The sequence below is a fragment of the Myripristis murdjan genome, chromosome 12 (genome assembly GCF_902150065.1).
Source record: "Myripristis murdjan chromosome 12, fMyrMur1.1, whole genome shotgun sequence".
In the NCBI taxonomy this organism is placed as follows: domain Eukaryota; kingdom Metazoa; phylum Chordata; class Actinopteri; order Holocentriformes; family Holocentridae; genus Myripristis; species Myripristis murdjan.
The window spans coordinates 26,385,074-26,412,685 of NC_043991.1; the positions used below are offsets into that span (position 1 = coordinate 26,385,074).

The following is a 27,612-nucleotide window of genomic DNA, read 5'->3' on the forward strand; positions in this document are numbered from 1 at the left end:
GATGCGATCAATTTGACAGAAGTCCTCATGACGCGGTAGCAGAGACAGCTGGAAAAGAGCTCAGGTAGGTGGGCGGGGGACGCTGAAGAGCATCCTTTGACACCATGTATGTTATTTGCAAATTGGCCGCATTGTGTTTGTAGCGATAAAAAAAAATGCTTGTCCGACGATCGCCTTTATTTTTCTCCCCGTGCGTATTCACTGCCAAGCTCATTGGCAGCCGAGTGTGATTGTTCAGCCATCGCACAAGCTAAATGCATGAACCCTCTGTCTCTTGCCCGGACGATCTGAAAAAAACGACAGCGCTTTTGAAAATAACCAGCGTGCAACTGCCTATGCTGTTTGTCGCCTGCATCTGCATGCATGATATTATGGTGATGTGACACGAAATAACCTGCATCTCCCATCATGGGATTACATCACAGCTTCTGCATCGTTGCATTTACGTGTGTCAACACAGCATGCTGAGGGAGGAGTAAGCCGTGCTAGTCTCACAGACACAGCCTCATGCAAATCAAATGTAATGCATCTGCACATGACGGGAAAATCACGTCTGCATCCGCGACTCATCCTCCAACCCAGATTATAGTGCGTTTTGTTTGCAACAACTTTACTGTCTTGGGCCTGCACAGACATCGGGTATGTTTTGAACTGCCTTGGCCAAGCATCTGCGTCTTATGGAGAGAAATGAGCATGTCTAGTATATGAATCTAAAAGGCGTAGGAATCGCGCTAGAGTGCAGTTTAATAGGGCGTCAATCACTTATAAATAAGAATGATGGCGCTTTTGTCCTCCCATGGGTTGTCTTGGAAACCAGAATAGCAATTTAAATGCACCACCACCACCTGTGCTATGGGTTGTGCAAGCCACCATGGATAACAAGGTGGAGTATGGCTGCTGCTTGTGGTGTGGAGGATGAATCTGTGGCGAAACTTATTAAAGCTGCAACAACTCACATCAGAGAAATGCCATCCACGTGGATTAAACATAAAGCCATCACTGTGTTTTGATTTACACTCCGACAACTTCCTGTGTCCAGCAGTTTGCAGATAAAATGGCAGTGGAGAAGCGCTTGGCATTCTCTATTGTGCAGTTCCTACGAGATCAAACACACTGTGGTGCTTTGAATTCAGATGAGCAGGAGAGCCTCGAAGGTAGGTCGACACACTGAGCACCTCCCCATTCTGAAAGTGGGTTTGACAGCAGTACTTGCTCCTCTCCAACTCAAAATGATATTGAAAATTTCTTAGTTTGCTGCCCTGATCTAAAAGGAATAAGCATGAGTAGGTCTACCCATCAGAGGGCATGGCAGCAGCCTGGAAGGTAAGGTGTAATGTATGTGCAGTGGAGTGTTTTTGTTTTGGTTTTTTTTTTTCCAGTATGGAAAACGCTGACAAGTGGGTTGAAATTTCTAGGTGTGTATTTGCTGTGCCCAAGTGCTGTCATCTTTTCCTCTAGACCTGGTTTACAGTCTTTATTGACATCATTTTCACTTATAGCTTCAAACCTTGATCTATCGTTATCTCAGCAGCCATATATGAACCATATCATGTTCTAACAATCTTACTTTACAGTTGCAATCCAGTGTCTAGAGACCACCTTTAAGATCAGCTCCAGTGACTGCCATCTTGCTGTGCCACAGCCCCTGACAGAGATTTTTCTCAATTCCCTACTAAAGGTGGGTGTTACACACTCCACACAACCAGTGACGTCACATTCTAATTAAAATAAGTGCCTTGGCTTGATTATGGATGACTTTTACTGTATATTCAGTGCATGTGTTCTTACTGAGTCAGCCTGTAGAGCACTGGGATCTGTATGAAACAAGGTGAGACCCTGTAAAGACTATCCTGCAGATACCATCATGCGTTGTGTGTGTGTATCCCGTTACAAAGCCAGCTGCAGGTTGTAACGTCATACTGAATGTCCTTAGGCTTGTAGGTCCTCCAAACTGAATTCAAAATGTGTTATCATTCATCATCCACAGACTGCAGTATTAGATATTACTATGCAGGCAGTGTTTATTTACAGTAAATTTCAGTCATAAATACAGCAGATCAGATCAGTGCCTCTTTTTTTTTTTTTTTTTTTTTGGTTTTGCATTTACATAGAATGACAACATAACCATACCAGAGACATCCCCAACTCCAGAAGACATTGAACGAGCTGAGCAACTCAAGAATGAAGGTCAGCTAAAGCTTGCTTTTTCAGATTGTACATTTATTTATATTCATTAGGTCTGACACCTCTCCCTCCTCTTAGAGCATCCACATATTAGTGGAGTATCATATATATAACCATTTCTCTAATCATGCCTCTTCAAAACATATTTGACATCTACTGGGGCGGAGGAGATAACAGCAGAGCAATTAACAGATACGTTAATGCAGACGTCCGCTTTAGACAGAATTTATCAATTTATCTGAGGCAGTTTACTACCTTGTTTAACCTAAAGACAAAATAAATGACACTTCCATGGTCTGCTTCCATGCATCTTGACATCATAGGTGCCCCCACCCTCACCACCTACCCCTTATTTTGGAGCAGTGCAATGCTCTCAATCTTCAGGAGTTTTGTATTTCCAACCTTGTCAGACGTCTTTAGTGATGACAGTGGGGCTTGACCTACAGATAGCTATATTTGGGGTCCTAGGTGATAGCTGTCCTCTTCAGGAACCTGAGATATATATATATATATAAATGCTCATTGTGCGGACTCTGCTAAAATGAAATCAACCACAAGCTGACACAAAGTTTAAACCCTTCTTGTACAGTTTTATCTCTGCTCAGTTTGTATAAAGCATGGAAAACTGCTCAAGATAGAAATTGAATGCATTTGCTGATCTGTATTCACTTATTATTTGGTTATTTGGATTTATTGAAGTTGTCAGTATTAGCAATACTCAACAAAACCCTAATTATCTCTTATACAAATGATTGATATTTATGTATTACTTGATCTGTCTGGACAAACAGTATTATAATGTTAGTATTAGTGGCCCATATTTTAACAATTATTTTATCTCCTCGGCCACCTCTTTCATGATTATCCAAAATACCAAAACTAATCCATAGCCAGTGTTTCTTGATACAATCTGATAAATTAGGCCCATTGTTGTGATCACAGACTTTGGCTGTGCGCACTCAGTGTGGACAAACCAATCTTTGATTCGTAGGGAACAATCACATGAAGGAAGAGAACTACAGCTGTGCAGTGGAGTGCTACACAAAGGCCATTGATCTGGACCTAAGAAATGCTGTCTACTACTGTAATAGGTACAGCAATATTTTCACACTGTCACATGTACTCAACAGTATGTTGTAGATCAGGTGGTGCGTACACCTGATACCTACTGCATGTTTTAAAATAGCCCGTGATGTCATGCTGTTTGCGTTTGACTAGACAGTGCCAATGGTTGTTTTCCTATACATTATTGATCTGAGCACAATTAAACAAGCCAGAGCTAAACTTAAACATGGAGGGAGGGCTGCCGCACTACAGAGTCTGTGTTCTGGGTTGGCACTTTGCAGGGCTGCAGCTCACAGTAAGCTGGGAAATTACACAGAGGCAACTGGTGACTGTGAGAGGGCCATAGGGATTGATCCTAGCTACAGCAAAGCGTATGGAAGGATGGGGTGAGTTACACATAAGAAATTAAACATGCTGTGTGTTTCATTAAAAAAAAAAAAAAACAGTATTTTTTTGGAGGTGGATTCTTGTAAGAATACCTTTTTATTGTTTGTGGTGAAAGTCATGTCTGCCCCTCTCCTTCGTGACTCCAGACTGGCTTTAACTGCCATGAACAAGTACCCTGAGGCAATTTCCTACTTCAAGAAAGCTTTGGTTTTAGACCCTGAGAACGATACCTACAAATCCAATCTGAAGATCGCAGAGCAGAAGCAGAGAGAAGCAACCAGCCCAGTAAGTAGTAAAGGGCTGCATTTTCTTGTTACCCCTTATTTTGTTAGAGAACACATAGATCTCCTCCTGTCAAACTTTAATGCAATCCTCCTTGCCAGGGCTGTTTTGACATTTATCTGTAACCATCTGCCACAGATAGCTGCTGGACTGGGATTTGACATGGCGAGTTTAATCAACAACCCTGCCTTCATCAGCATGGTAAGAGCGTGAGCACTAATACCTGTTCTCCACTTGAGAGCCCTTCTGAAGTTATCATTAACTGTGCTGTTATGCAGAATAGTGGTTATCTGCTGTCCAATAAAATTACCACCAGTCCTGAAGACAGGTGTCTCAAACTTCGTATGATGTTTCTGATAAGTTTAGACCATATGTTTTCCTTAATTAGCCCCACGAGTGACAGCGAGCATGTTATTCAGCCCGTGTTATTGTCAAATGGGAGGGCGGGTATTGCCCTTGAGGGAGAATCCGCCCAACATAATGGGGGCGCATGGGAACGCTTGCCAGGCAGAGAATGTTTTTACAAGCATGCCAATATTTTACTATAGCAGTGGAGATGATATACATTTTAATCAGCTAGGTCTGCGACGAAGCTGGTTTGAGCATTAAGGGCTCACACCACTTGACAATACTTTTATTCTGAAAATCTGACATAAATGAAGGGTATATGAGCTGTGTTTCTGCTTACAGGCTGCCAGCGTCATGCAGAACCAACAAGTACAACAGCTGTGAGTGTCATCCTTGCTTACATACTGTGAAGTTTTCAAAATGATTTCTCTGTTATGTGAACGTATTTGGTTTGACTAACTCTCTGTCTGTGTGTGTGGGCAGGATGTCAGGAATGATGTCGAATGCAGTGGGGGGACCTGCAGCAGGAGTGGGTGGACTGTCAGACATTTCCAGTTTGATTGAAGCGTAAGTGCAGTATGCATTCCCCAAAATGTAATTTCTGACATGGTGAAATTAACTTAAATTTAGCTTGAATAATTACTCTTTTTTTTTAAGCTTTTACTGAAACACAGGATATGATGCGCCATCATGCATGCATATCTATAGGACTATAATTTGTTTGATAGCATCTACCCTGTGTAGGTCACTCTCCACCTGTACACACCCCTACCCTCACCATCCAGTTTAATATATTTCACTGCTTTCCTGCCAAACACACTTAAGCTGTGTTTATGCGGGCTCTAAGTTGGCATCACAAGTAATATCAAGTGAAATCACTCATATTCATTTGCTGTGATTTGCTCTAGTTTCATTGTAAGTCATGTCCTTCAGCACAAACCTTCTCAAATATTTTCCACACTCAAACACAGACACGCAGACGAAATTTGATCAATATTTTGTCTCGGGCACCCTCATTTTAGAAGCATTTCGCTTTTGCTGATTTAACACTGGACAGTGCAAGTGTCTGTGCTGTATATGGAAGAAAATAAAGAGGCATGAGTGAGATTTTTCAGCACATCGCCTCATTGATATCATTTCAAGTGAATTCGTTTTACTAGAGGACCCCCCCTGGAACCTCCCTCAAGGATGTCGGGGTGTCTCTAGACCCCGCTTTGAAGACCCTTGCTCTAGTAATGAACTGTCTTCTCTCTCCCTGCCAGAGGACAGCAGTTTGCCCAGCAGATCCAGCAGCAGAACCCTGAGCTGATAGAGCAGCTGAGGAACCACATCCGGAGCCGCTCCTTCAGCGGCAGCGCTGAAGAACACTCATGATCTACTCAGGTATTTACATAAAGTTTAGTGGGCCACACATAATTACAAATTTATATATATTCAAGCAGATTTTTACAATTTATCAGACAAGACATTTACATAATCTCAAAAAAACAGATATGCACAGAAAAATAAGGCATATCAGAAGAAACAAAAAGCAAAACCAACATCCACATCCGACACACACAGCTTATGCACACAAACAAAAAAAGAAGGAAGCAAAACAAAACATGTGCATCGTTGTGTATTTAAACATAGATGGGACAGACCACTCTTAGAATTAGTTCCCGGCCCGGCAAACTATGCATAAACTATGAATGGGTCCCAGGCCATGTAAAATCTCTTAATAGAGCCACCGAGGCTGCATCTGTCCAGCTTTATATGCTGCATCGTATCTTTGATCCATTGGCTGTGTGACGGAGGGGGCTCATCCATCCATTTGAATAACACTGGGTGTCTGGGTAATAGAGAGGAAAAGGCAGTGACCTTCTGTAAGCGAGCAGGGAGACAGGAACCATCTGGAGCTGAGAGTAAAACCAAAAATAGCAATTGTAGGAGATGGCTTAATATTGCAACCATATGTCTTAGAAATGAGGTAAAAAAAAAAAAAAAAAGTTCAAAAAGGGGAGAGTTGTGAACAAGACAACATGTGGTCGATGGTCGCAGGGGTCTGGTTACACCTGTCACATACAGGTTTGGGAATATTCTCACTAGTTCAGCTTTGGAGACATGAAACCGATGTCGCACTTTGAACTGTATTAAAGCACAGACAGAGCCATGTCCCATCACTCATCTGACATTGGGACCCTTAGATCATTTTCTCATTGCTTTCAAATATGAAATGTAGAGGGTTTATACTGTATCTAACCATTTATTCAGGCACAGATCATAAAGACTCTTCTCTTATTCAGCTTATTGGCCCGTATGCCCTCATCACACCAAATTCTGCAAGCTTTTGTCTAATAAGATGCCTGAAAAAGATGATTTTTTTTTTTACTATAGGTGAAAAATGCAATGCAAAGATTCAATGGATGATGATGTGTATTAACATGCATTACTTTCATTTCAGCATCCAGTTTTAAAAGAGGAAGGGCAACCATATGACGCGATTACAATCTCTACACCCATTTCTTAAACTCAATTCACCGGCAAAGCTGGAATGAGGAGACAAAGATGGGGCTGAAGGCACTTTACTGTGAGCAGGGCTCTGGAGTGGGAAAGGCGGAGGCGGGGACGACCATGAATAGAGCACCCCACACATCTAGATATCAGGGCAAACAGCAAAACATATTGTAAACAACACCACGTCATAAGAGAAAGCCGAGAACACATCCAGTACACTGACAGAACATAGGAAAACTCTTTGGTCAGAGCTGTTTCATTCCACAAAGATCTGTGTTTAATATGTGCTGAAAATACTGCCCAGTTTGTGTAATGAGTTAAGGATCCTTCTATCTTGTCATGCTGAGTAGAGGGTTAGGGTAATATGCATTTCAGAAGCATTGCAGGAAACTTTTCTGTTTCATAATTTTTTTATTCTCATGCATTTTTTTTTCCTTTTTTAAATTCCATCATGTTCAGTTTTCTTTTTTATTATTTTTATATTTTTTGTATAAAGATACGCTCCCATTTGTTGACAAAGACCATTCAGTTCTTCAACATGTGGGACTCACATCACAGCTTCCGACTAAATACTGAACTAATTAATTTTCCAATAAGAAAGTGTGTAATTGTATAGCAATGTTTGCAGCCCGCGCCATGTTATGATTGCACTTTAGCAAACATATTATGTCAATGCCATTACCCCTTTAAGCCTATTTAATTGTTCATTAAATAGTAAGGAGATATTCTGATTGTTCATTTTGCATGCTCTTAAATCTGATGTTTGAAATCAGATGCTTTATGGGAAAAAAAAAATAAGTATGCTAGGGCAGCACAATGTTTTGTCTAAAACATGTCAATAAATATGTCTTGAAATGGAGAGTTTTTCCTCGTCTTGACTGGCATTCTCCCTCTGGTTCATTATTCTTTCTGAATCTCTTGTCTCTAATGTAAAATAATGTCTTCAACTGTGCGGCAGAACTCAATTTGAATCCAGTAATTTGATCTTAATCAACCACTCAGTAAATTCTCACTTTTAGCAATTTCACATCATACTGATTGGTCAGAGTAGCCCTACTTTTTATATGACGTGAAAATTTATCATTTTTCCAAACTCCATGGCATATAACAAACTCTCCACTATCACTACTTACCAGAAACATTTTAATGATATTATTGAAGTTAATTGATTTGTGTATTTTAGGGAACATATGTGATTGTGCTAGGCAATACTAATACTTAATATATCATACTAACCACCACTAACATTTTAAGACCTGACTTGAGCAGTTTCAGTCAAATGAACCAAGTTGTATGGTAGTTACTTGTTAGTGGCCATAGATCTACATTGTTGAACAGGGCTGAAAATGTGGGCATTATTGCGATTAAGGAAGAAACAAATGTGGCCACCACATTTTGCAAAATGCAGTATGACTAAAAAACTGTTACTCAGGAAGGGCACTCCTGTTTTTGGTTTGTTTGTTGGTCTAGTTTACCCCCAATGTCTGGCTCATGAAATTATTTGTTATTTGTACAGTCAAAAGGGCGTTGAATATAATGCCCCAAAATAGTTTTAACATACTTTGTCATAAAGAAAATCTACCTATTGTGAATTATGTGCACATTTAAAATAATAATAATAAAAAAAACAGGACATTTTAACAGATAAATGACTGTACAAGCTCATTTCTACAGGACATTACACAAGAACCTTAAACTTCAAAGCAATTTTTTTTTATTCTCATGACAGTAAAACATTGAAACTGATACTTTCTGTTGAAACAACCACAAGGAATACCTGTCATTTAAGTGGTCATGATCGTCCTTCAATATAATAATAATATAATTAATATAATATAATATATAATTCATATAATAATATAATATAATTCCTTCCAAGCTTTACCATTTTTGGGATATGTGGTATCCTTCATGCTGAATAAACTCAGCCGTAGGCAAACAATGTATCTATAAATGAGCCTCAAAACACATCCAGTTCTCACAAAAATCAATACATTTGAAGTAAATGCCATGCTGTTCTCAGTACTGCTTATTTTCTGTTAGAATCTTTTTTTCCAAAATGTTTCAAAAAAGAAAAAGGTCAATTCATTGCAGCAAACTATACAAAAATGACAGGAGTGTGTATTATGGGCATGGTCATTTTCACTCAATGTTGCTGTTTTCATGTCTTTGGAATGTTGTGATAACACCAAAACCAACATGGACGGTTACAATTTACAGCGATTTTATTCCCATTTATGCACATTTAACATAATTCATCTTAAAGAAAGTAATTTATACAGTACATATTTAAACATGATCACCTTTTGGTGCAAGTCAGCAGAAGTGCAAAAAACCACAGTTGGTCCATTCAAATCTGGGATACAAAAGGCTAAATCAAAACACGGGACTAGCACTCGTTGCCCATATATGGGCAGACAACACAGACTTGAGCAATGTCGTCATATTCATAAGTCCTCTTCAGAAATGTGTCTGTGAGCCTTAATCCAGAAATACTCTGAAATGAAGAGCAAAATAATACAACACTAAGCATCATTAGTGTTTCCTGTCAGCATATCCATAAACCAGCAGTTGATGCAGAGAGATTCACACTGGGAAAAGTTGGGCTCATACCTGCAAACCCTGGACGGACGACAGGAGTTTGAGTGGCAGCGTGAGGAAGGCACTAGGACTGACTTTGCCCAGCTGTCTCCCTGACACACCGCACCAGTGGACCGACCTTGTGTTGCACATCTCCAGCACCAGGTCCATGGTTCTCTCACTGCAACACACACAAAGCCTTAGCTTCACATTTTGAATTTTCCTCCAGTGCCTGACGCATCTAAGTGCCATGACTTTTGGAAAATAACACCATAGCAACACAACTCAAGAAGTGAATCTTGTCTAACGGATTAACTAGTGAGGAGGCTTCTCTCACAAATGTAAGAACTGAGGGTTTTACCTGCAGTTGGTTATTTTACAGATGATGTCAAACGGTTCTTCAAGGTTCACAGTATCAGGAATCATCTCCAACGACAGCCTGATATCTCCGTACCCAGGAGCCTGGAGGGCACAGGAGAATATTTAAAAAAAAAAAAAAAAACACATTACCCAGTGTTTCCCATAATCACTGGGTAAGTGACGATAGGATACTATCATGATATTTTACCCACATTAACTATGATATCATGATACATGCAATTTTGCTTCAAGTGATATATTGTAAGATAATTGGCAATGATATATCACAATATCTGTAATTAATTTTCCAATGAGCAGGAATAAGTCGCATTTTCCGTGTTTTAATATGCACAGTGACTGCAACATAAACATGACACAATAGTTAGTTAAAATACCTAAAGGCAAGCAACAAATACACCTCATAATAATTCAAACTCTAACTTGGCACAAGTGTATTGTATATTGTGCACAAGTATATATAAGTATATTCACAAGGAGAGATGCTGTGGTATATCATCATTTTGATATTATGTCCCACACGTAACAAAATATGGGGTGAAAATGGCTTTGATTTTGACTAAAGTACAGACGTCACAATACCATTCTTTGCAGCTGGCTGGTCTGCAGCCTCCCCCTCTCTCCTAGATTGGTCTTCCACACAATGTCGAGCTTGCCAATCACCGTCACACCTTTTATAATGCCAGCCTTCTCAGCAAACTCAGGCTTGGGCTTCAGGCAATACAGGTATTGCCGTGTGTCCAAGGGCTGCAAATAGGACATTTTCCCAAATGTAGATTCTCTGGCAGAGAAAGGTCAAAGGAGAGAGTTAGTAAAAGGTTGCCAGTAAAAAGCAATGGTTGAGCTCACTGTGACTGGATAAAGAATCAAAACCCGGCTGCTTTTACCCTAGATCTCCAGATGCCACTGTGTTGAGCTCTGTCACATTGTACATCATGGAGGGCTCTAGAGAGACCTTCTCCATGAACATCGGCGAGGTCGTGATGTTCTGGATCTGAGCCTCCAAAAACACCTCATCAGTCTGGAATGGAGAGTCGGGGGTCAACGCTAATGTTCACTGCAAACAACTTAATACAACAACACAACCTCTGAGGCCAACTGAGCAGCACGTTCACTTCACTATGAGCTATGACGAGGAGTTAGGTTGGTGCAAAACCTTATTGCAGGGAGGTGCTTTTCATGATGTAAGAGCCATGTTACAAGAGCGAAAATTAACAACCACACTCTGGTGCATAAGTCTAAGTTACACAAATGGCAGGATTCAGCTAAAGTGTGCTCAGCGTACCTTTGAGGATAAGGTTAGTAGTACAAGTATTGACCAGCAGGGTATACAGTAGGGGTTGCACAGCTACGATTTTTTGCTAATTGACAAGTCAATCAAAGTTGTCTGTTAAGGAGCCTTTTAGAGGAAATCAATGCCTTCTCTGGTAACTAACAGATTTAAAGTTAACAAATCTCTGAAAAAGGCAAACAATGGCACCTAAAACAGCTAAATTCAGCACTAATTCTCCTGTTGAAATTGTGGTTTTGGCTGCTCAAAAGTGGGGCACACTCCTTCGCATCACTGGTTGCCTACATGAAAGGTAAGACCTTAATAAGATGCTGGGCAGCACAAATCCCATGGACATTATGCCTTATGCTACAATACAGAAAAAGCTGAAACTGATTTCAACTAACCAGGATTATTTAGTGCTCACAGATTTCTGAGCACAGGTTTCTGCTTCATGGTTCTTGTCTAAATGATCTGAGGTGCTGCTGAGGTCTTTTTTTTTTATTTTTATTAATGGTATTCCATAGTAATACTTTAATTGAAACACAAAATAGTAAGAGGCAACACCATCAAAGATAATCTGTGATGCACATCTCACCAGTGGAAACACCTGACACAATCTGCTCTGAAACATGGGAGACAACAGAAGTAATAACATACTGAGATCCCAACAGGAGAAAAAAATCATAATATTTGCAAAATCCATAAGCATATACAAATTTGAAATATCCATAGCCTTTATACAAGGATACAAGGAAGTTTATTGGTCATTATACAACAGGTTGTATAATGAAATTCTTTTCTAACAGTGCACACATGCACCTCACTTTGGATGCCTTTTTTTTTTTTTTTTTAAACCAAAGTAGTTGGTTGTGACATGGTTATTAAAATACAACATTTACAGAGGTGCTTAGGAAATCTATTTGATCACTACAGATGTCTTGACAAGCTCTCAAGAGAGAACCATATTTTTTACATTTTTACACAGGCAACTATTTGATCATTTGGAAATGCGCCATTCATTAGTGTCACTAGCTGGAGACTCGACTTGTCAATGCTTGAGTGCAACCTCTAGTATACAGTGAGATCAAATGAGAGGTAAGCAGAGATTAGTTCATGCCTGCAATCCACAGTATGAGAATTGAGAGGGACCACAGACCATTCTGAAACGAGGTTAATGCTAAATCACAGAGCTTAGCACTTCTGTTCCATGCAAAGCCATTCAAACCCATATTTCACACACATTACACATAACCCAATCTTTTTGTTTCACTAATGCGTCAACGGCAAGATGTCTCAATTTGAAATGGAACAATTATGAACCCATATAAAATGATTGGAGCAGAGAAGTCATTTTCTTTTGGGAGAATCAGACATTGAAACCATAATTGGCCTGGGCCTCCACACTGTAATCCAAAGCCCATAAATGCAAGATTGTTCATTGCGTATAAACTGGGACTCAGAGGTACTTGAGTGCCAACATTTTTTTTTATATGCATTATCATGAAAATCTTGCCACACAGAAACCAAGGATAACTGTAATGTAAACTGGCAAATTTCTCAAAAGATGATAGATTGTTTGATCAATGCAATCCCTTCACTCCACGATTTGACACCATACCAAAAAAGAAAAATAAATTAAAAAAAATAAAAAAAATAAGTCCAAGCCCTGTGCGAGATGAGTTAGCAAGAGGGCATAAGCATCCAAAGAAAGAGCAAAAGCAAAATAATGGAAAGTCAGTGTCAGGTACTAACACACCATCATAAATAAATGTAGGTATCTTAATTTACATTGCCTTTTCTTTAATGATTGAATAGGCATGTCAATATCCAAACGCTTTCCATTGTTTCCCAATTTGCTTCTTTCTCTTGGCCCCAGGAAAAGACAAAGTTTGCTGTATCAAAAAGATTAAGAAAAGCTAATGTTCAGCAATGAGAACAGAGAAAACGATTACCACAGAACTGAGGTCACTCTAATGGAGAAAATAAAATACAAGACATAATAAACAAATGAAGTTACATGCCAAAGATAATGATAATGAATATTTGCATTCTAATTTAAAAAAAAAAAAAACTGCTACTGATATGAAGATGAGACAAAGGAAAAGCATACTGCCTCTACTCCAGAAAAATCCTTCATCTCCAAATGTTGTGCTTGACTCTGCGAGGCTGGCAAATGTCCTCATGATGAAAGAGCATATTAACCTGAATTTAGCTCTTTCAAAAAGCCAATAAATGTGTGAGTCATATTTTCTCCTAATAAAAAGATTTCTTTTTTTTTTTTTTAATGGAGATACAAGGATTTTCCAGGGCATCTGTCTTATACAGCTGACTATATTAGCATCCGGAAAAGTTCCTGACTATGGAATGTAATATGATATGAAGCATGTTATGTGGGCTACAATAAGAACTTGCACGGCATACAATACAGTTCTTTTATTGGTAGAAAGCCATGGTGAGAGATGCCAGGGCAGATAGTTGTCATGTTGACAGCTGCACTTCATACTATAGTGGCACTGGTGGTATAGAAGGCAGCAGAAAGGGAGCACGGCCAGCTTACCTCTGCATTGTAGAACTTTGTTTTCACATCCAGCGGCTTCAAGACCTGATTGAAAATAGATTGCAAACTGAATGCTGTAGTTTTCTCAAACTGTTCCTCCATTCAGAAGAAGAATTAGTTCCACACGATAATGAGCCGAGAGAAAAACGGAGTAGTTCTATTGGTCCTCTTGAAAAGTTGACTAAAGGGTTAGGTTGCAGTTGTTTCACAAACTCAGGACAGTAGGAAGACCAGCAGACCAAATCCACAGCTAGCATGCAAATTGCTTTTTCCTCTGAGATAGCTGTGTGACATTTCTCAGGTTCGCTCTCTCTCCCTCTGACCCCCCTCACACTTGCTTGACCCAACTGACCCACAATGTGTCTCAGGTGATCCAGAACTAAATAGGGATGGACAATAATACTGGCACCTCATCAATATCAGCCGATATTGGCTTTAAAATTAAATATCGGCATTGGTCCGAAACAATATTTCATGCCATATGGCCCATATGACATGCCGACATGTCAAATCAGTCAAGACTGTCCTGTTGTGGCTGTTGTCAGGTTTGTCTCAGGGAGAGCATCATCCAAGCGTGTTTGAGCATGATGAATCTTTTTGGTTGAAAGAAAATGTTATATAAAAATAGAAATGGTTTTTTTTTGTTTACATAACCTCAGTTGGAGGAGTTAGTTTTCTTATTTTGCCGAGTGTGTATATTTTGAAAAAACAAACAAACTGTATTTTATGGCTGCATCTGCCAGTGGGCCATCAAAATAAGAGTAGGTATAACAACATGTTGATTTCACCACGATGTTCTCTGCAAGCAGGTGGAAAAGAATATGTGCATAGTTTGGTATAGGCATAAAAAAAAAAAAAAAAAAACACTATCATGCATCCCTAGCACTGAGTACACATGTGCTTGGATCACAGTGCCTCTTAGAGACGAATCGTGATCACTAAAATGTTTTTTAATGTTTAATATTTAATGTTTTCAAATGTTCTTCTTTCTATTGTGAAGCACTTTGATCTGCAATTCTTGTATGAAAGGTGCTATACAAATAAAGTTTTATTATTATTATTATTATTAAAACCATTTTCAGAGGTGGTGAGGGATCCACTGGGCCACTCAGTAGTGTTAACCTTAATGTGTCCCAACGTGTTCCTGACAACATCAGAGGACCACCAAGCTGCTTGTGGAGGGAAGGAACGTACCAAACCTCTCTCAAAAAACGAGAGAGGTTTGGGTACATTTGCTTTGTCAGTGAGCTAAAGATAAACGTGGTAGAGAACATTACAACATGGGATATGGACATGAGGCAAGAAGAAGTGATAGAATGGGATTTGGACTAAGGTGCAACTGAGTCTAAGTACGAAAAGAAAGAAAAGACGTAATGGGGGGGATGATGACATATTAAATCACTGGTGATGGCTGGAGACGCATTTGAGATGCATGGGGATCAATGGGGATGTGTCTCAGCTGTTTACTTGTGATCACTCGGGGTGGATATTAAAATCAAGTCTGAACAGGAACTGGCACAACTCACCTGGAATTTGAAGAACTTTCTAAAATAGAGTTTCTCCCCATACTGAGTGGTATAACTGACTGCACAAACTAAGCTGGAATGGGAGAAGGAGAGAAAAAAAATCAGTCAAGCACAGTGAGAACAATAATAACAACCCCCACAGAGCAGCTGTTGCTATTGATAACAGCTGATAGGGATCCTAACAAACCATTACAACCAGTATTTTCATGGAGATGGCTTTAAACATGTATGAAAAATAACGCACATATGAGTTCCAATTTCTTTGACTTCATGGTGGATAACATCGTCGATGCAGCACTCCGGTTTGAGCTCAGTTACTGCAGAGTTTGACGCCGAGAGGTTGAGCCTCTGTGAGCTGGTCTGCAGGTCGGCCTATGAAGGATCACAGGACAGAATTTTATTGAAGAGGACGTCCAAGTGTGTACCTCAATCACATGCTGCTATGTCTTCATACAGTACCTTCACGAGAATGTCTTTCACCACCTGGTTGCTGTCGTTATGCACACTTATGTAACTGGAGAAGGTCTCACCGAGAAATATATTTCTGTTAAATACAGAGATGTAACAGGTCTATCTTACAGGTTTGTCCACAGAGGTGGGGCATACACACTGACACAGATATGATGAAACATGTGAATGCCACAGGCTGAGGCAAAGAACGCCCCTCTTCAGGCGGGTCAAAACTGCTCACACTAGTTTAGGCCTTTCTTACCCAAAGTTCTGTGGTAAGGTAAGCATCTCTCCAAGCATTAATGCCTCCGCTCCTTTAATGGTGGATGGGTCTTCCCTCATAAGTTGGCTGAACAAATCCCCTGTGAGGGCACACAAACACATAAAAACACAGGCTTACGTGACATGTTATGTGTTAATGACTCGGACCATGTGCCACTGAGAGCTACTGCACACATATGCTTGGCAAAATGCAGGCAATGTCGAGCTATTTCAGGCCTGCAAGAGAGAGTGACGTGAAAACATGCAGGCAGATTAGCAGTCTTGTGAGGGCAAAAAAAACAGCAAGGGTAACTGTGAATGGAATCTAAAGGGGGTAAAATAATATATAAGCAAATGGAACTGCTGATATTTATTTGTACGCTTATCCTATCTTGCACAGTCTCACAAGCTGAAGTGTCTCATGAGTCGATCAGTGTGGGACGCTGCTGGCTTCATTACCCTTTCCAACAATTTCACCCAAGGGCATTGCTGCTATGCATCATACTACAGAGTCATGGCTATGCCTATGCCACCTGTTGTCATGAAAACAGCTCTGATTTGTAACTAAAATAAAAAAAACTAAAAAAAAATCGTTTTCAATAAAATTTAACTGGTTTTACTGTTGAGATAACACTGAACACCAGTACAAGCCTGCAGCCTCTGCCCAGGCTGTACACTGTGTAGACTTACTATGGCTTTAATGAAACAAGGAACAATAAGGTATTACAGAAGCTTTATGTGTGCTCCATTGTTGTCTACAGTTATCCCTAAGCGCCCTTTGTGCTGCAGGGATGTTCAGAGAGTGAATAAAAGTACCCCTGAAGACCAGGTTTAAAAGCAGACTGAACCAAAAGAAAGAAAACCTTCTTTAAATCCATCTTATTTCTAGTCTTTGATCCATCAAACATGTATTTTGTGTTGTAATAAACTTGCTCGACATGAGGTGAGTGGCAACATTTTAATATACACTAGCAATTACAGAGGCCTAATTAAAGAACCTACAGTCAGTGGAGCAGCCAAAACAGAAAAGGAGGTCAGTGTTATATTTCTACTGTCAAATTCGACTAATTCATCTGTGTTTACACCAAAATACACCTTCAAATAATTTCTACTCTCTTATATTAATAGCAGGCCTACCTAGAAGTGTCAAAGTGATTTATAGGTTGCGCGGAGTTCAGTTACCAAACCAGTGATCACATTGCGGTGTTCCCGGGTCCTCACGAAGGAAAAACTAACACTATAAATTCTCTGCAGACTTGGTATCTAAATTTGGAAGCAGGATCTCACACAGTAAATCTATGATGCAGATGTGTGCTGGGATCCCACTGAACAACACACCACCAATGATTTCAAAATTTATTTGTCAGGGTTTTAATTAATTTATCAGGTTTTATTAGGGTACTTAAGTATAACTTGTAGTTTAGGCAGACCTATCTAAATGTCAGTGACTTAATACTTTCAGGGAAAAAACAATAAATAAATACACGTCACAGGGACCATGAACAGGTTCTTGTGCAATACCACTGAATGAATTTGTTTCCAAGACAGATTTTGACAACATATCTGCAATTTTCTATACATTTTTGCTTAATAGCAAAGAAAAACAGCCAGTCAAGATAAAGCCGTGTGTTAAATACTGCTGAAAAAGTAAACACAAGATATCCAAGCTTGTATCTTAAAATTACTGGCTGTCAAAGACTGGTAAGGGGACTATTGATTGGTCTCTGTCCGTCCTTCTGTCACGCACTATTTCTCGGCTGCTGCTGGCCCAGTTTGGATGAAACTTTGGGCAATGGTGGATTTTGGCAGTGCGGTCTGGCATTTTGAATATAAATCACGGTCAATATTTCCAACACTGCTGGGTGCGTTTGTATATTTGTAAAATAAAACTGATGGGCCGGCAATGGGCCAGAAAGTCCCAAAAAGGAAAAGAGAGACAGAGACTTGCATCTGTTGTGCGGGACGTCATGGTCAGTGCTGACTTGCTTTTATTTCTGCACAGGGACAGTACACCTTGCATTCTCCAGGCACCATATATGACAAAACGACCAAAATTATTTGATTTTCTGACCCTAACCTTACATTTTTCCAGTGTAGCATGAATAACCTTTCTGTGTCCATATCCGGGCAAAGGAATACTAAAGAAAGCGGTTTTCTCCATTGATTTGACACATTTCTGCAAACTATTTATTCAATGTATTATTAGACCATTAGTTAACAGGTGCTGGTAGTTTTTCAAAGTTATAAAGACTCTAGATGTCTGGGTACATTATTCTTAAAGTACTGAACCTTAATTTAGAGATTTCTGTGTGTAGAGTTTGGACACATTATATGTGTGGTTCTGTATTGTGTAAGTTTGGAGCAACATTCATGCAACAAAGCACAAAGTGCAGTCAAAAGAAATGAAGACAGACAATAAAACCACAGAGTAAAAAATGGATTAAAAATCTAGAACTAAATAAAATAAGGAAGATAAAACCTTATAAAGAGGAACCATTTCTATTCATGTGCAGTAAGCATGTTTGCACATTTAAAGAAATAAGTTAAATGCAGGGAAGGCCCGTAGTCAACAACTAAGGCATCATAGCTATCACTTTACTTGGTGGTAACACTCCAAAAAACATGCAACATTACTTTGGTGCTATAGTGCAAACAAGTCAACAACCCTACAAAAGAAAGAATTCAATTCCCTTCAGGTTCTGTGAGTTTGGCTTTCATCTACATAAACAGGCTTACCTGGGAGATCTCTGTCTTCACATGTCACTGGCATGTTTGTGAAGAGAGTCGGTTTTGTTAACCGCATCACTGTAAAAGAGAAAAAATAAATAAATACATAGTGGTCTGATACAATGTGAGCTGAGTCTTCTAGAGATGACGGGAGTGACAGCAACAACTTTTCCCACACGTCAGCCTTATTTTTGGGACACCCTTGTGTTCCAAGATGCTGCAGTGGGATGGAGCTGGCCTGACTGTGATCCAGAACTCAAACCTAATAAAAAAGGAGGTGCCTTGTGATTTTAGCTTAAAACTGGGGCCACCTGCAGGGGGCGACGTTGAGCCCTAAAACTGCAGTGAATTTGCTAAATGCATGCACTACAGTCTCAATAAGTGCCTACTAAACAGATATCTACGTGGTGCTCTAATCTGTGGTGGCCAGACCAGAGAGAAAGAAGCTTCAACAGCAAAATACCAAGCCAGAAGTGGATGAGCAGAAGAGTCACAGCCACTTTTTACTGTGATCCAGGCTTACTTCCCATTTTCTGTTGTGCACAACAGCTAGGTACAGAAACCATCACACACTTAATGAAGTACAACAGGCACACCCCAGCCAGAAGGAACCGAATGCCAAGTTGACTGATAAGATACTTGTGTAGCTTGGCTGATCAAAATTTACTTTTTTATTTGTAACTGGACACAAGATGGTAGGTAGTAGCTGACAGTCCTACGAACTTTCTCTGACAGTTGTACCTATTTCATATAAATGTGATACCTGTCAGAGTTTGTGCCTTATTCACTTCAAAATAACTTAGCGTGTGCTGCCCAAAAAGCTGATTTCACCTTAATTCTCGTCTGAATCATTCAGTGTAATTTACCCATACCCATATAAGCGAATACAGTGGCACCCCGAGCTAGTTTTACTTTACATATTTCTCAAGTAATACATCCACGTCATACTCTTGCTAGTTTATACTCGGTATCTTCGACTTAAAGTGAAGCAAATGGCTCTTATAAAGCTGTCACCACCATTAACATTTACTGTCTCAGACTGTCATTAGCTTACATCCGAGTTAGCTCACAACAACAAATACAGTCCATTTCACTTTGCTCAATGTGACGGGCCAGATTATTTGCCTCTAAACCCATCTCTTGAGCCGTGAAAACGGTTTGGCAGGTGTTTAATGCTACAGTACCCTTTAATGCAAGTAGATGCTCCTGTTTCGCCTGATTTACATCCATTTTTCTAGAAGAAACTGGCCGATCCGTACGCTTGGCTAGCTATTAGCACTAGCTCAACTTCTTCTTCGTTTGTGTTTAATCGCGATTAGCGAACAGGTTTTAGGCGCATTACCGCCACCTTCTGGATTGGGGGTGAGGATCAAAGCGGCTACTGTAGGCTCCCCTTCCTCTAGTGTTTATTAGCGTTGAGCTTCTTCTCATTCCTCGTTAAAGTAAAGGCAGGCTAGAGGCCTTACATCAACAGAATTGAATGTTCAATTTCTATGGGTGTGAGGTGTATTAATTTTCTATGCTTACACGTTACAGTCAAAAATAGAGACAGCAAGTATTACTGGGTCTGGGAACTCTTCTCTAAACTTAGCTCACATGCAGCCCGCCGTGGAGACTCTGAGACTCCATCCTACACATCGGAGGTGTAGGAAGGCCTGTTGGGGTTGTGCTTTCATAACTTGGAGGAGTAAAACATGTTGGAAAGCACTGTCTGACTCCATGAAGGCTACAGGACATACTGGTGCTGAAAAACACAGAAAGCTGACGGATCAGAGTCATGCCACTTGTATCTCATCTGCTGGCCCCAACCGTGGTTTCACATCCAAGTAGAAAAAACATTAGCAGCATACAGTGACTTGAGAATGATACCATGAGAGGAAACCGCTCATCAAGCAAAGCAAGGGCTACAAATACACATGATCAACTTTTACTCTGTGCAATGTCAGCAATCATACTTTTATTGCACCTCCTGAGTCTATATCTGACTACAGATATAGACTTCACTTTTATGTGGATGTTTGGTGTAACCTGGGTGTGGAGCTGGTCATGTGACTGAGGAAATTAAATTGCACTGCGCTCAGCTGTTACAGTTTGAATTTGAGGTGAAGTTTATGCCATGAAAACTATGTTGTTTTTTGAAAAATAGGCTTTATGAAAACACTTAATATCCACATCCAGCCGGTTGATGGTGTGGGAGCAGGGGGGATGCTTTCACCGGGCCGCCCCCCTCGTTTAAAAATAACAAATCAGGTACTGGCTGGGCCTTTCGCTGCATGTCAGCCCCTCTCTCTCCCCTGCCCTTCCTGTTTCTCTCCACTATCACTATCAAATAAAGCAGAAATGTCTGACAATAATCTTTAAAGAAAAAAAGTAATTTTACACCCAGGTAATGTTTTGCACAGATTTCAAAATACCTTAATCACAAGAACAGTACAATTTGAGCCAAAAGAACAGAGGATCTTCATTCTTTGCGGTCATTTTGCAAAGGCAGTTTCAGTTCCACTTCGATCCACTTCACTCAAATATCAAAACTACTGCTAAGTCATTTTTTGTCCAGCGTATGACCTTTGACCTCCAAGTAACTAAGCTCGCTGAGGCTTCTTTTTTCAGTTAAGAAATTTTTGTGAAATTTATTACTTATTTTATCTTTTAAAGGTCTGGACCTATTAATTCACGCTTTCATTATCTCCCTCTTAGATCATTAAACCCCCCTCTTCATGTGCTTAAGTCAAGCTGCTCTGACCAGCGGTTGGTTCAAAATGCAGCTGCCAGGCTATTAACCAGAACCGTGTGTGGCTAAGTAATTTGATATTGAGGTGTATGACTCCACTTGTCTTCTGGGCTAAGTTTTATGGTACTGGAATTTACATGTCTATGTTATGCTGTGTGTGTTGCTATGCGACCAGCTTGTGTGTTGCCATGCTGCACAATTTCCCCTCTGCTGTGAATGTTGCATGGCCGGGTGCCAGGGTCTTTATTCTGCTTTAATGTGCTCCTAAGTGCTTATGGCTGCTTCTACCTGTTAATCCTTCCATAGTTTCACTCTCTGTACTTATGTGTTTCTTTATGTTGTCTTTTAATGATTTTAATAAACCATCAACCTGCCCAGGGACTGCAGACAGAAATTAACCGGTGTGGCTAAATCTGGCACACACAAACCCCAGTGCTCATGTTAAATAATATGCGTTGTCCCGTCTTAAACAAACTAGCTGTAGGTCCCACATTATGCCTATTCTTGCATTCCTCTATTGGCTTCCTGTGAAATTGAAAATAAATTAAATAAAGATTTTGCTGATTACATGTAGTATGCTGCATAGTCTTGCCCCAAGTTACATCTGTAGCCACATCAAATCAGTTTTAATTCTGTAGTCCAGTATAACAAATTACAAATTCTCAGCGTCAAGGAGCTTTACAACATCACAACATTCTCTGTCTGTAGACCCTCACATCTCTGATCTCCTGATTTTGGGGTTGAATAATGTAGTGTTTGTACAACAAAGCAGTCCTTATGCAGCCGTCCTATGTACCTACATTGCTGCACAAGCTCTATAAACCATTTGCTGACCACATATATGGTGCTTTGGGGCAAGTAATACTGTGCATTAAGGCTCTCTGCTGCCACCTTGTGGCCTAGACCAGTGGTTCTCAAACTTTTTTCAGTGACGTACCCCCTATGAAATATTTTTTAAGCCAAGTACCCCCTAACCAGACTGTGGGGAGGGCAGATGGGTGCGGGGTGGGGGGTTCAGGATGATAAAATTTAATACTGAATATAAAATTCCGTTTATGAACTTCCATTTATATTTTAATTAATATGTATGAGCCTAAATAATGTTTTTTAAAGGAACCTTGCATGGATGCTATTTTTTAAAATATATTTTTAAAAAAATCTCATGTACCCCCTGGAGTTCCTCTACGTACCCCCAGGGGTACCGCCATTTGAGAAACAGTGCCTTAAGCTGCGCAGAAGGGAGGCTTGGTGCTGTTGCACATCTGCAACAACACTGCTGGCATTCAGATGAAATAAAAAGGTGTACTTGTATGAATGAAAAATGCATTATTCATTTGCTAATCCATCACAGCTTTATTTCTTTTATCATAAAAACGTAGACCACTACAAAAATCACTATCTGAATAATTTTCCACGTAACTGCTAGGACAGGATGTATTACAATAAATAAGTGCAAATGCACAGCATAATAAAAAACAGACTTGTTTGTGCAGTAGCTGAGATAAATAACATTTTTCAGGGATATTCAGAGAAAATGCTGCAGCTTGCTGGCTCAGACTGTGGCCACTCACACCAAAGGAAGCCTCTCCCTGACAACAACAGGGGTGGAGGCTATTTAATTTCATAGGCGAGGGCAATAAAACATAAAGTTGAGACTATGCATCACCTAAGAAATGAATAAAATCATGTCAAGCAACATCCATAGAAAAAACAGAAATAGGGCAAACAGATTTTACGCTATATATTGCTGTAATTGTTTGCACAATTGTATAATGTACATGAATCTCACCAAGTTATCTGGATTCTTAATGTGAAGAAGGCTTTTTTTATTATTTTAGTTTATTGTTAACAATAGCAGTAAATGGGTAGATTTTGGTGTTACATTGGTTAGTCCTAACCTTTACAATCCAGAGAGGCTTGATGACAGTTCAACATGTCACTCTGCATCTCAGCAGGTCAGTCACCTTTGGGCTGCAGACCTGAACTACTGACTGGAGGAATGGAGGTGGAGATCTACCAGCTGATGGGCAGCGTATATTCTCCTGAATCACTGATGAAATTTCCTATTTTCACAATTTCATGTTTTAAGTGAGGATTGTAATCAGTTAAAATAAAAGTCATTAAAGATTCACTGTGCTTCCCATCTAGCTTGGATGCACGGGCTCCTGATCATCCACATGGAGGTCTCCAACTTGAGGAATCGTCCACTAACAGAGAGCAACCTCCACTCTCTGGCCAAGTCCATGCGTCGCCTTTACAGCTGCCTCAAAATTGTGAAATTATCTGAACACAAAACTAAACTTGTCATGCTTGTTATTTTGCATAATACTACTAAAATGAATGGTAAAATTACTCATTTTGTTACGGTTGTTATTAGTACTACTAATAACACTAATATTACTACAGTAGAGCAGCTATACTGTGCCAGTCTAAACACGACCCGTCCAGAGGCAGCCAGTGTGTATGTGAATGTGAATTAATTGCTGAGTTGAAACACAAAAAACTGCTCAAAGTATCATTTTGACATGAAGCGAGCTGACCATCTGGGCTGCTTTGGTTTACAATATTAGAGGAGGCAAAAGCTTCATTCAGAAACACAGATCAGAAGCGGGATCAGACAGAGCTGCTGCTGTGCTGATCACAGTAACCACTGCCTACAGTCAGTACAGTTCAGTCAGTACAGTACAGAACTAATGACTAACAACTGCCCACTCAGCAGATCAGACACCGAACTGGATCAACAAACAATTAAACTAAGACCTGAGAACATCACAACTATCACAATATCTATGCTGTTGTATGACACATTCATCTGAAAACCGACAGCCTAAAACCCTGTCATTTACAGAATAGAATACATAGCTACAGTCTCAGGGGTCTCTTGGCTGGGGGACGGCTGCTGCTGTCATCCTCGCTGTCCCTCTTCCTCTTCCTCTTTCCTTGTGGAGCGGGACGGGATCTCCGCAGAAACCTGGCATCTGGGAAAGAGCAGAAAACGGACAGTATCATGTTCCCCTCAGGGGTGTAGTCGGACACCCTCCACCGACCCATCAACCTCTTGTCCGGGAGACCACTGGGGAGAAGACCCTGACGAACTGTGCACCCAGATGCTCCATGGGGAGGACCTCGTTCCTCGGGTCCGCCCTCAGGGTCGCCAGGTCTGCCCTGTCGGGATGGGCCAGTGTCACCAGGGTGCCGCCAGCAGACAGCATCACTGCCTCCATCAGGGGACACGGTGCGGTGTTCTCCTCTTCGTCCCTGTGGGGGTAAACAAAGGGAGACGTTACCAGCATAACATTGGTTAAAAAAAAACAGGAATGGAGGTCAACTCATCCTCTCCAGTGATGCGGCTGTGAAGGCAAACAGAGGACGTCGCCAGAGAGTGGAGGTTCCCCATCGTGAGTGCACGATTCCTCAAGTTGGAAACCTCCATCTGGACCTGCAGGAACCCGTAGCTCCAAACTAGAGGGGACACACAATGAATCTTTACTCTTTAACTGATTACAGTCCTTACTTAAAACATGAAATTGTGAAAGCAGAATTTCATTAGTGATTTAGGGGAAATGCACAATGTGACAATTTCAAATATTCAATGTGAATTAATTGCTGACTGTTGAACACGGATAAATCCTACTGAGATGCAGAGAACAAAATGTTGAACTTGAACTATCATCAAGTCTCTCTCTGGATTGTGAAAAGTTAGGACTGACCAATGTAACACCAAAATCTACTCATTTACTGCTACTGATAACCATAAAAAAACACACCTTCTATTTTAAGTTACTTATGCAAGGCAGAATTATGATATCAGGCAGATGTACTCAGACAAGTGTCTCAAACATTTTAACCTGGCAGCACTTAATACTCCCAACTGCAATACAGAAAAAAAACTACTATAAGTTAGAATTTGACATGAAGCAAGCTGACCATTTTTAGAGGAGGCAAATGCTTCATTCAGAAACACAGTTCAGAAGCGGGATTAGACAGAGCAGCTGCTGTGCTGATCACGGTAACCACTGCCTACCATGTAAACATCATATCAGCTGGACCTGTGAGTAATTTAACTAAGTATTATAACAAATAATAATATTGTAATATTCTGTAGAGAAGCAATGTTGGATTGAACGCTGGTGATAAGGTGATGGATAGCGGAGGTGTGACAGGAAATTACTGGGCAAAAGTGGGGGAAAATGTAGACATTACTGGACAACGCCAGAAAAAAAAAAAAAAAAACTGAAACTGGACAAAAATTGTTCATCAAACCTACAAAGTGGCATTTTATTATGCGGTTGGATCATGCAGACATGTTACTCAGACATTATCTCGCGGTTAAATGGTTGTTCTTGTATTTTAGGAGGCAGCTCAGTTAGCATTTGAGCTAATTCCCCGCCGTCACAACACCTGCTCTGCCGTCCCCGTTTGCTGTGTGAGCTACAGGACAAGTTCCTGAGCATTTTCCACATTATTTAATGTTACCTGGTGATGCTGGTGGAGTCTGGGAGTCGAGGACCACGGTCAGCAGGTGTTTCTTTTTCTCTTTCGGTTTCTGTAGACCGCTTTTGCGTTGTCTTTGTCGCCCAGAGAAGTCTAGTCTACTAGACTAGGCTAACGTACAAAACTAGTGGAGTCTGTGGCAGAGCTCTGAAACTTTACATGTTCACAAACTCAGCTTTTGTACCGTAATACAACTCAGCTATACACGTTTTCAGGTATCCGGTAATAACTCTCACTGAAATAATATTTAGGAAATAGCGAAATGTAAAAAACAAACAAACAAACAAAACAAAAACAAAAACAAAAACAAAAAAAAAAACGCAAAAGCAGAGAGCTCAGAAAACACGCCTGACCTATCACCGTCATGCGCTCTCCGTCTCCAAGGTGATCCAAATAAAATAGAAGGTCAACATTCGGGCTCCTCACTTTGCTCCTGAATTTCTAACAGAAAGTCAGACTGCATGGCCTCTGCAACTCGACGCGAGAGATACCGGCTCTGCGTGGCGCTCAGCGCCGCTCCTCGCCGATCTTCAGGTACTGAGAGAAACATGATGGTGACAAAATGTTTGCTTTGTCCCGTCGCTCCCGGAGCAGCCGGCCGCTGCTCCCGGAGCAGCCGGCCGCTGCTGACTCCGCCAGCTAGCTAAAATGCTACTTGCTAAAAATACAAGAGCGACGTTAAAACGGGAGATACTCGCTACCTGGCGATGCTGGTGGAGTCTGGGAGTTGAGGACCACGGTCAGCAGGTGTTTCTTTTTCGGTTTTTGTAGACAACCTTTGCGTTGTCTTTGCCGCTCAGAGAAGCCTAGTCTGGTAGGCTAAGCTAGCATACAAAACTAACGGAGCTCTGAAACTTTTCATGTTCACAAACTCAACTTTTGTACCGTAAAACAACTCAGCTATACACGTTTTGTTACCGCCGAGATATCCGGTAATAACTCCGGTAATAACTGTCACTGAAATAATATTTAGGAAATAGCGAAATGTAAAAAAATAATGCAAAAGCGGAGAGCTCAGAAAAACACGTCCGATCTGTCACAAAACCGGAAGTGGATATGGCCAGACATAACACTATCTTGAGTCTTTATAGTGTCATCTGTCAGAACGATCACCGTCACACGCTCTCCGTCTCCAAGGTGATCCATATAAAATAGAATTTCAACATGTCCTCTGCAACTCGACGCGAGAGATACCGGCTCTGCGTGGCGCTCAGCGCCGCTCCTCGCCGATCTTCAGGTACTGAGAGAAACATGATGGCGACAAAGTGTTTGCTTTGTCCCGTCGCTCCCGGAGCAGCCGGCCGCTGCTGCCACCAGCTAGCTAGAATGCTACCTGCTCAAAATACAAGAGCAATGCTAAAGCGGGAGATACTCGCTGAGAAACGGCTCTTCTTTGTCCAACCGCATGATAAAGTCTCAAGATCCGGGCCTGATGCACAATTTGGTTTTGTTTGGTGGTTTTTATTTCATGATCTCCATTGACATTTATACATTTTAATTCCCTAATTTCTGACTTTGTCCAGTCATTTCCTGTCACACCTCCGTTACCCATTGCTCATCAGCAGCCTCCAGTCCACTGAGCTTCAACATTGCCTCTCTACTGAATATTTATCTAATATTATTTGTAATAATACTCAGTTAAATGACTCACAGGGCCAGCTGATATGATGTTTACATGGTAGGCAGTGGTTACCGTGATCAGCACAGCAGCTGCTCTGTCTAATCCCACTTCTGAACTGTGTTTCTGAATAAAGCTTTTGCCTTCTCTAGATGGTCAGCTAGCTTCATGTCAAATTCTAACTTATAGTAGTTTTTTCTGTATTGCAGTTGGGAGTATTAAGTGCTGCCAGGTTAAGATGTTTGAGACACTTGT

The 27,612-nt window shown here is 40.6% G+C and overlaps 2 protein-coding genes across 7 annotated transcripts; one reads left to right on the forward strand and one right to left on the reverse strand.

The window, feature by feature from the left end:
* sgtb (small glutamine rich tetratricopeptide repeat co-chaperone beta) lies at positions 1–7,640 on the forward strand. 5 transcript variants are annotated; one of them, XM_030065618.1, is made up of 12 exons: positions 1–64; positions 1,043–1,154; positions 1,575–1,678; positions 2,112–2,187; positions 3,176–3,275; positions 3,531–3,635; positions 3,783–3,921; positions 4,057–4,119; positions 4,609–4,646; positions 4,750–4,833; positions 5,529–5,649; positions 6,710–7,640. In XM_030065618.1, exons 2-11 carry the CDS (start codon positions 1,055–1,057, stop codon positions 5,638–5,640), a joined length of 921 nt encoding a protein of 306 aa, XP_029921478.1. In that variant the 5' UTR covers positions 1–64; positions 1,043–1,054; the 3' UTR covers positions 5,641–5,649; positions 6,710–7,640. The 5 variants fall into 5 exon arrangements, with proteins under 5 accessions (XP_029921478.1, XP_029921479.1, XP_029921480.1 ...); XM_030065619.1 differs by having other exon boundaries at positions 24–64; positions 1,040–1,154; XM_030065620.1 differs by lacking the exon at positions 1–64 and adding an exon at positions 522–639 and having other exon boundaries at positions 1,040–1,154.
* A 1,324-nt stretch (positions 7,641–8,964) lies between these two features.
* On the reverse strand, positions 8,965–19,855 carry trappc13 (trafficking protein particle complex subunit 13). 2 transcript variants are annotated; one of them, XM_030065571.1, is made up of 13 exons: positions 19,699–19,855; positions 18,524–18,592; positions 15,789–15,888; positions 15,536–15,620; positions 15,321–15,448; positions 15,077–15,149; positions 13,551–13,595; positions 12,946–12,963; positions 10,608–10,741; positions 10,303–10,501; positions 9,704–9,804; positions 9,376–9,523; positions 8,965–9,259 (listed from the first exon to the last, which is right to left on the reverse strand). In XM_030065571.1, the coding sequence occupies exons 1-13, from the start codon at positions 19,742–19,744 to the stop codon at positions 9,152–9,154; spliced, it is 1,254 nt and encodes a 417-aa protein (XP_029921431.1). In that variant the 5' UTR covers positions 19,745–19,855; the 3' UTR covers positions 8,965–9,151. The 2 variants fall into 2 exon arrangements, with proteins under 2 accessions (XP_029921431.1, XP_029921432.1); XM_030065572.1 differs by lacking the exon at positions 12,946–12,963.
* Positions 19,856–27,612: the final 7,757 nt, after the last annotated feature.

Excerpts from the sequence above, each read along its gene's own strand:
- sgtb (XM_030065617.1), top strand. Across the intron at positions 1,679-2,111 it reads TTCTCAATTCCCTACTAAAG|AATGACAACATAACCATACC; the intron begins GTGGGTGTTACA and ends GCATTTACATAG. Across the intron at positions 3,276-3,530 it reads GCTGTCTACTACTGTAATAG|GGCTGCAGCTCACAGTAAGC; the intron begins GTACAGCAATAT and ends GGCACTTTGCAG.
- trappc13 (XM_030065571.1), bottom strand. The coding sequence starts at position 19,744 with ATGGATGTAAATCAGGCGAAACAGGAGCATCTACTTGCATTAAAGG. Across the intron at positions 18,593-19,698 it reads GCATCTACTTGCATTAAAGG|TGATGCGGTTAACAAAACCG; the intron begins GTACTGTAGCAT and ends TCTCTTTTACAG. Across the intron at positions 15,889-18,523 it reads TGAAGACAGAGATCTCCCAG|GGGATTTGTTCAGCCAACTT; the intron begins GTAAGCCTGTTT and ends GTGCCCTCACAG.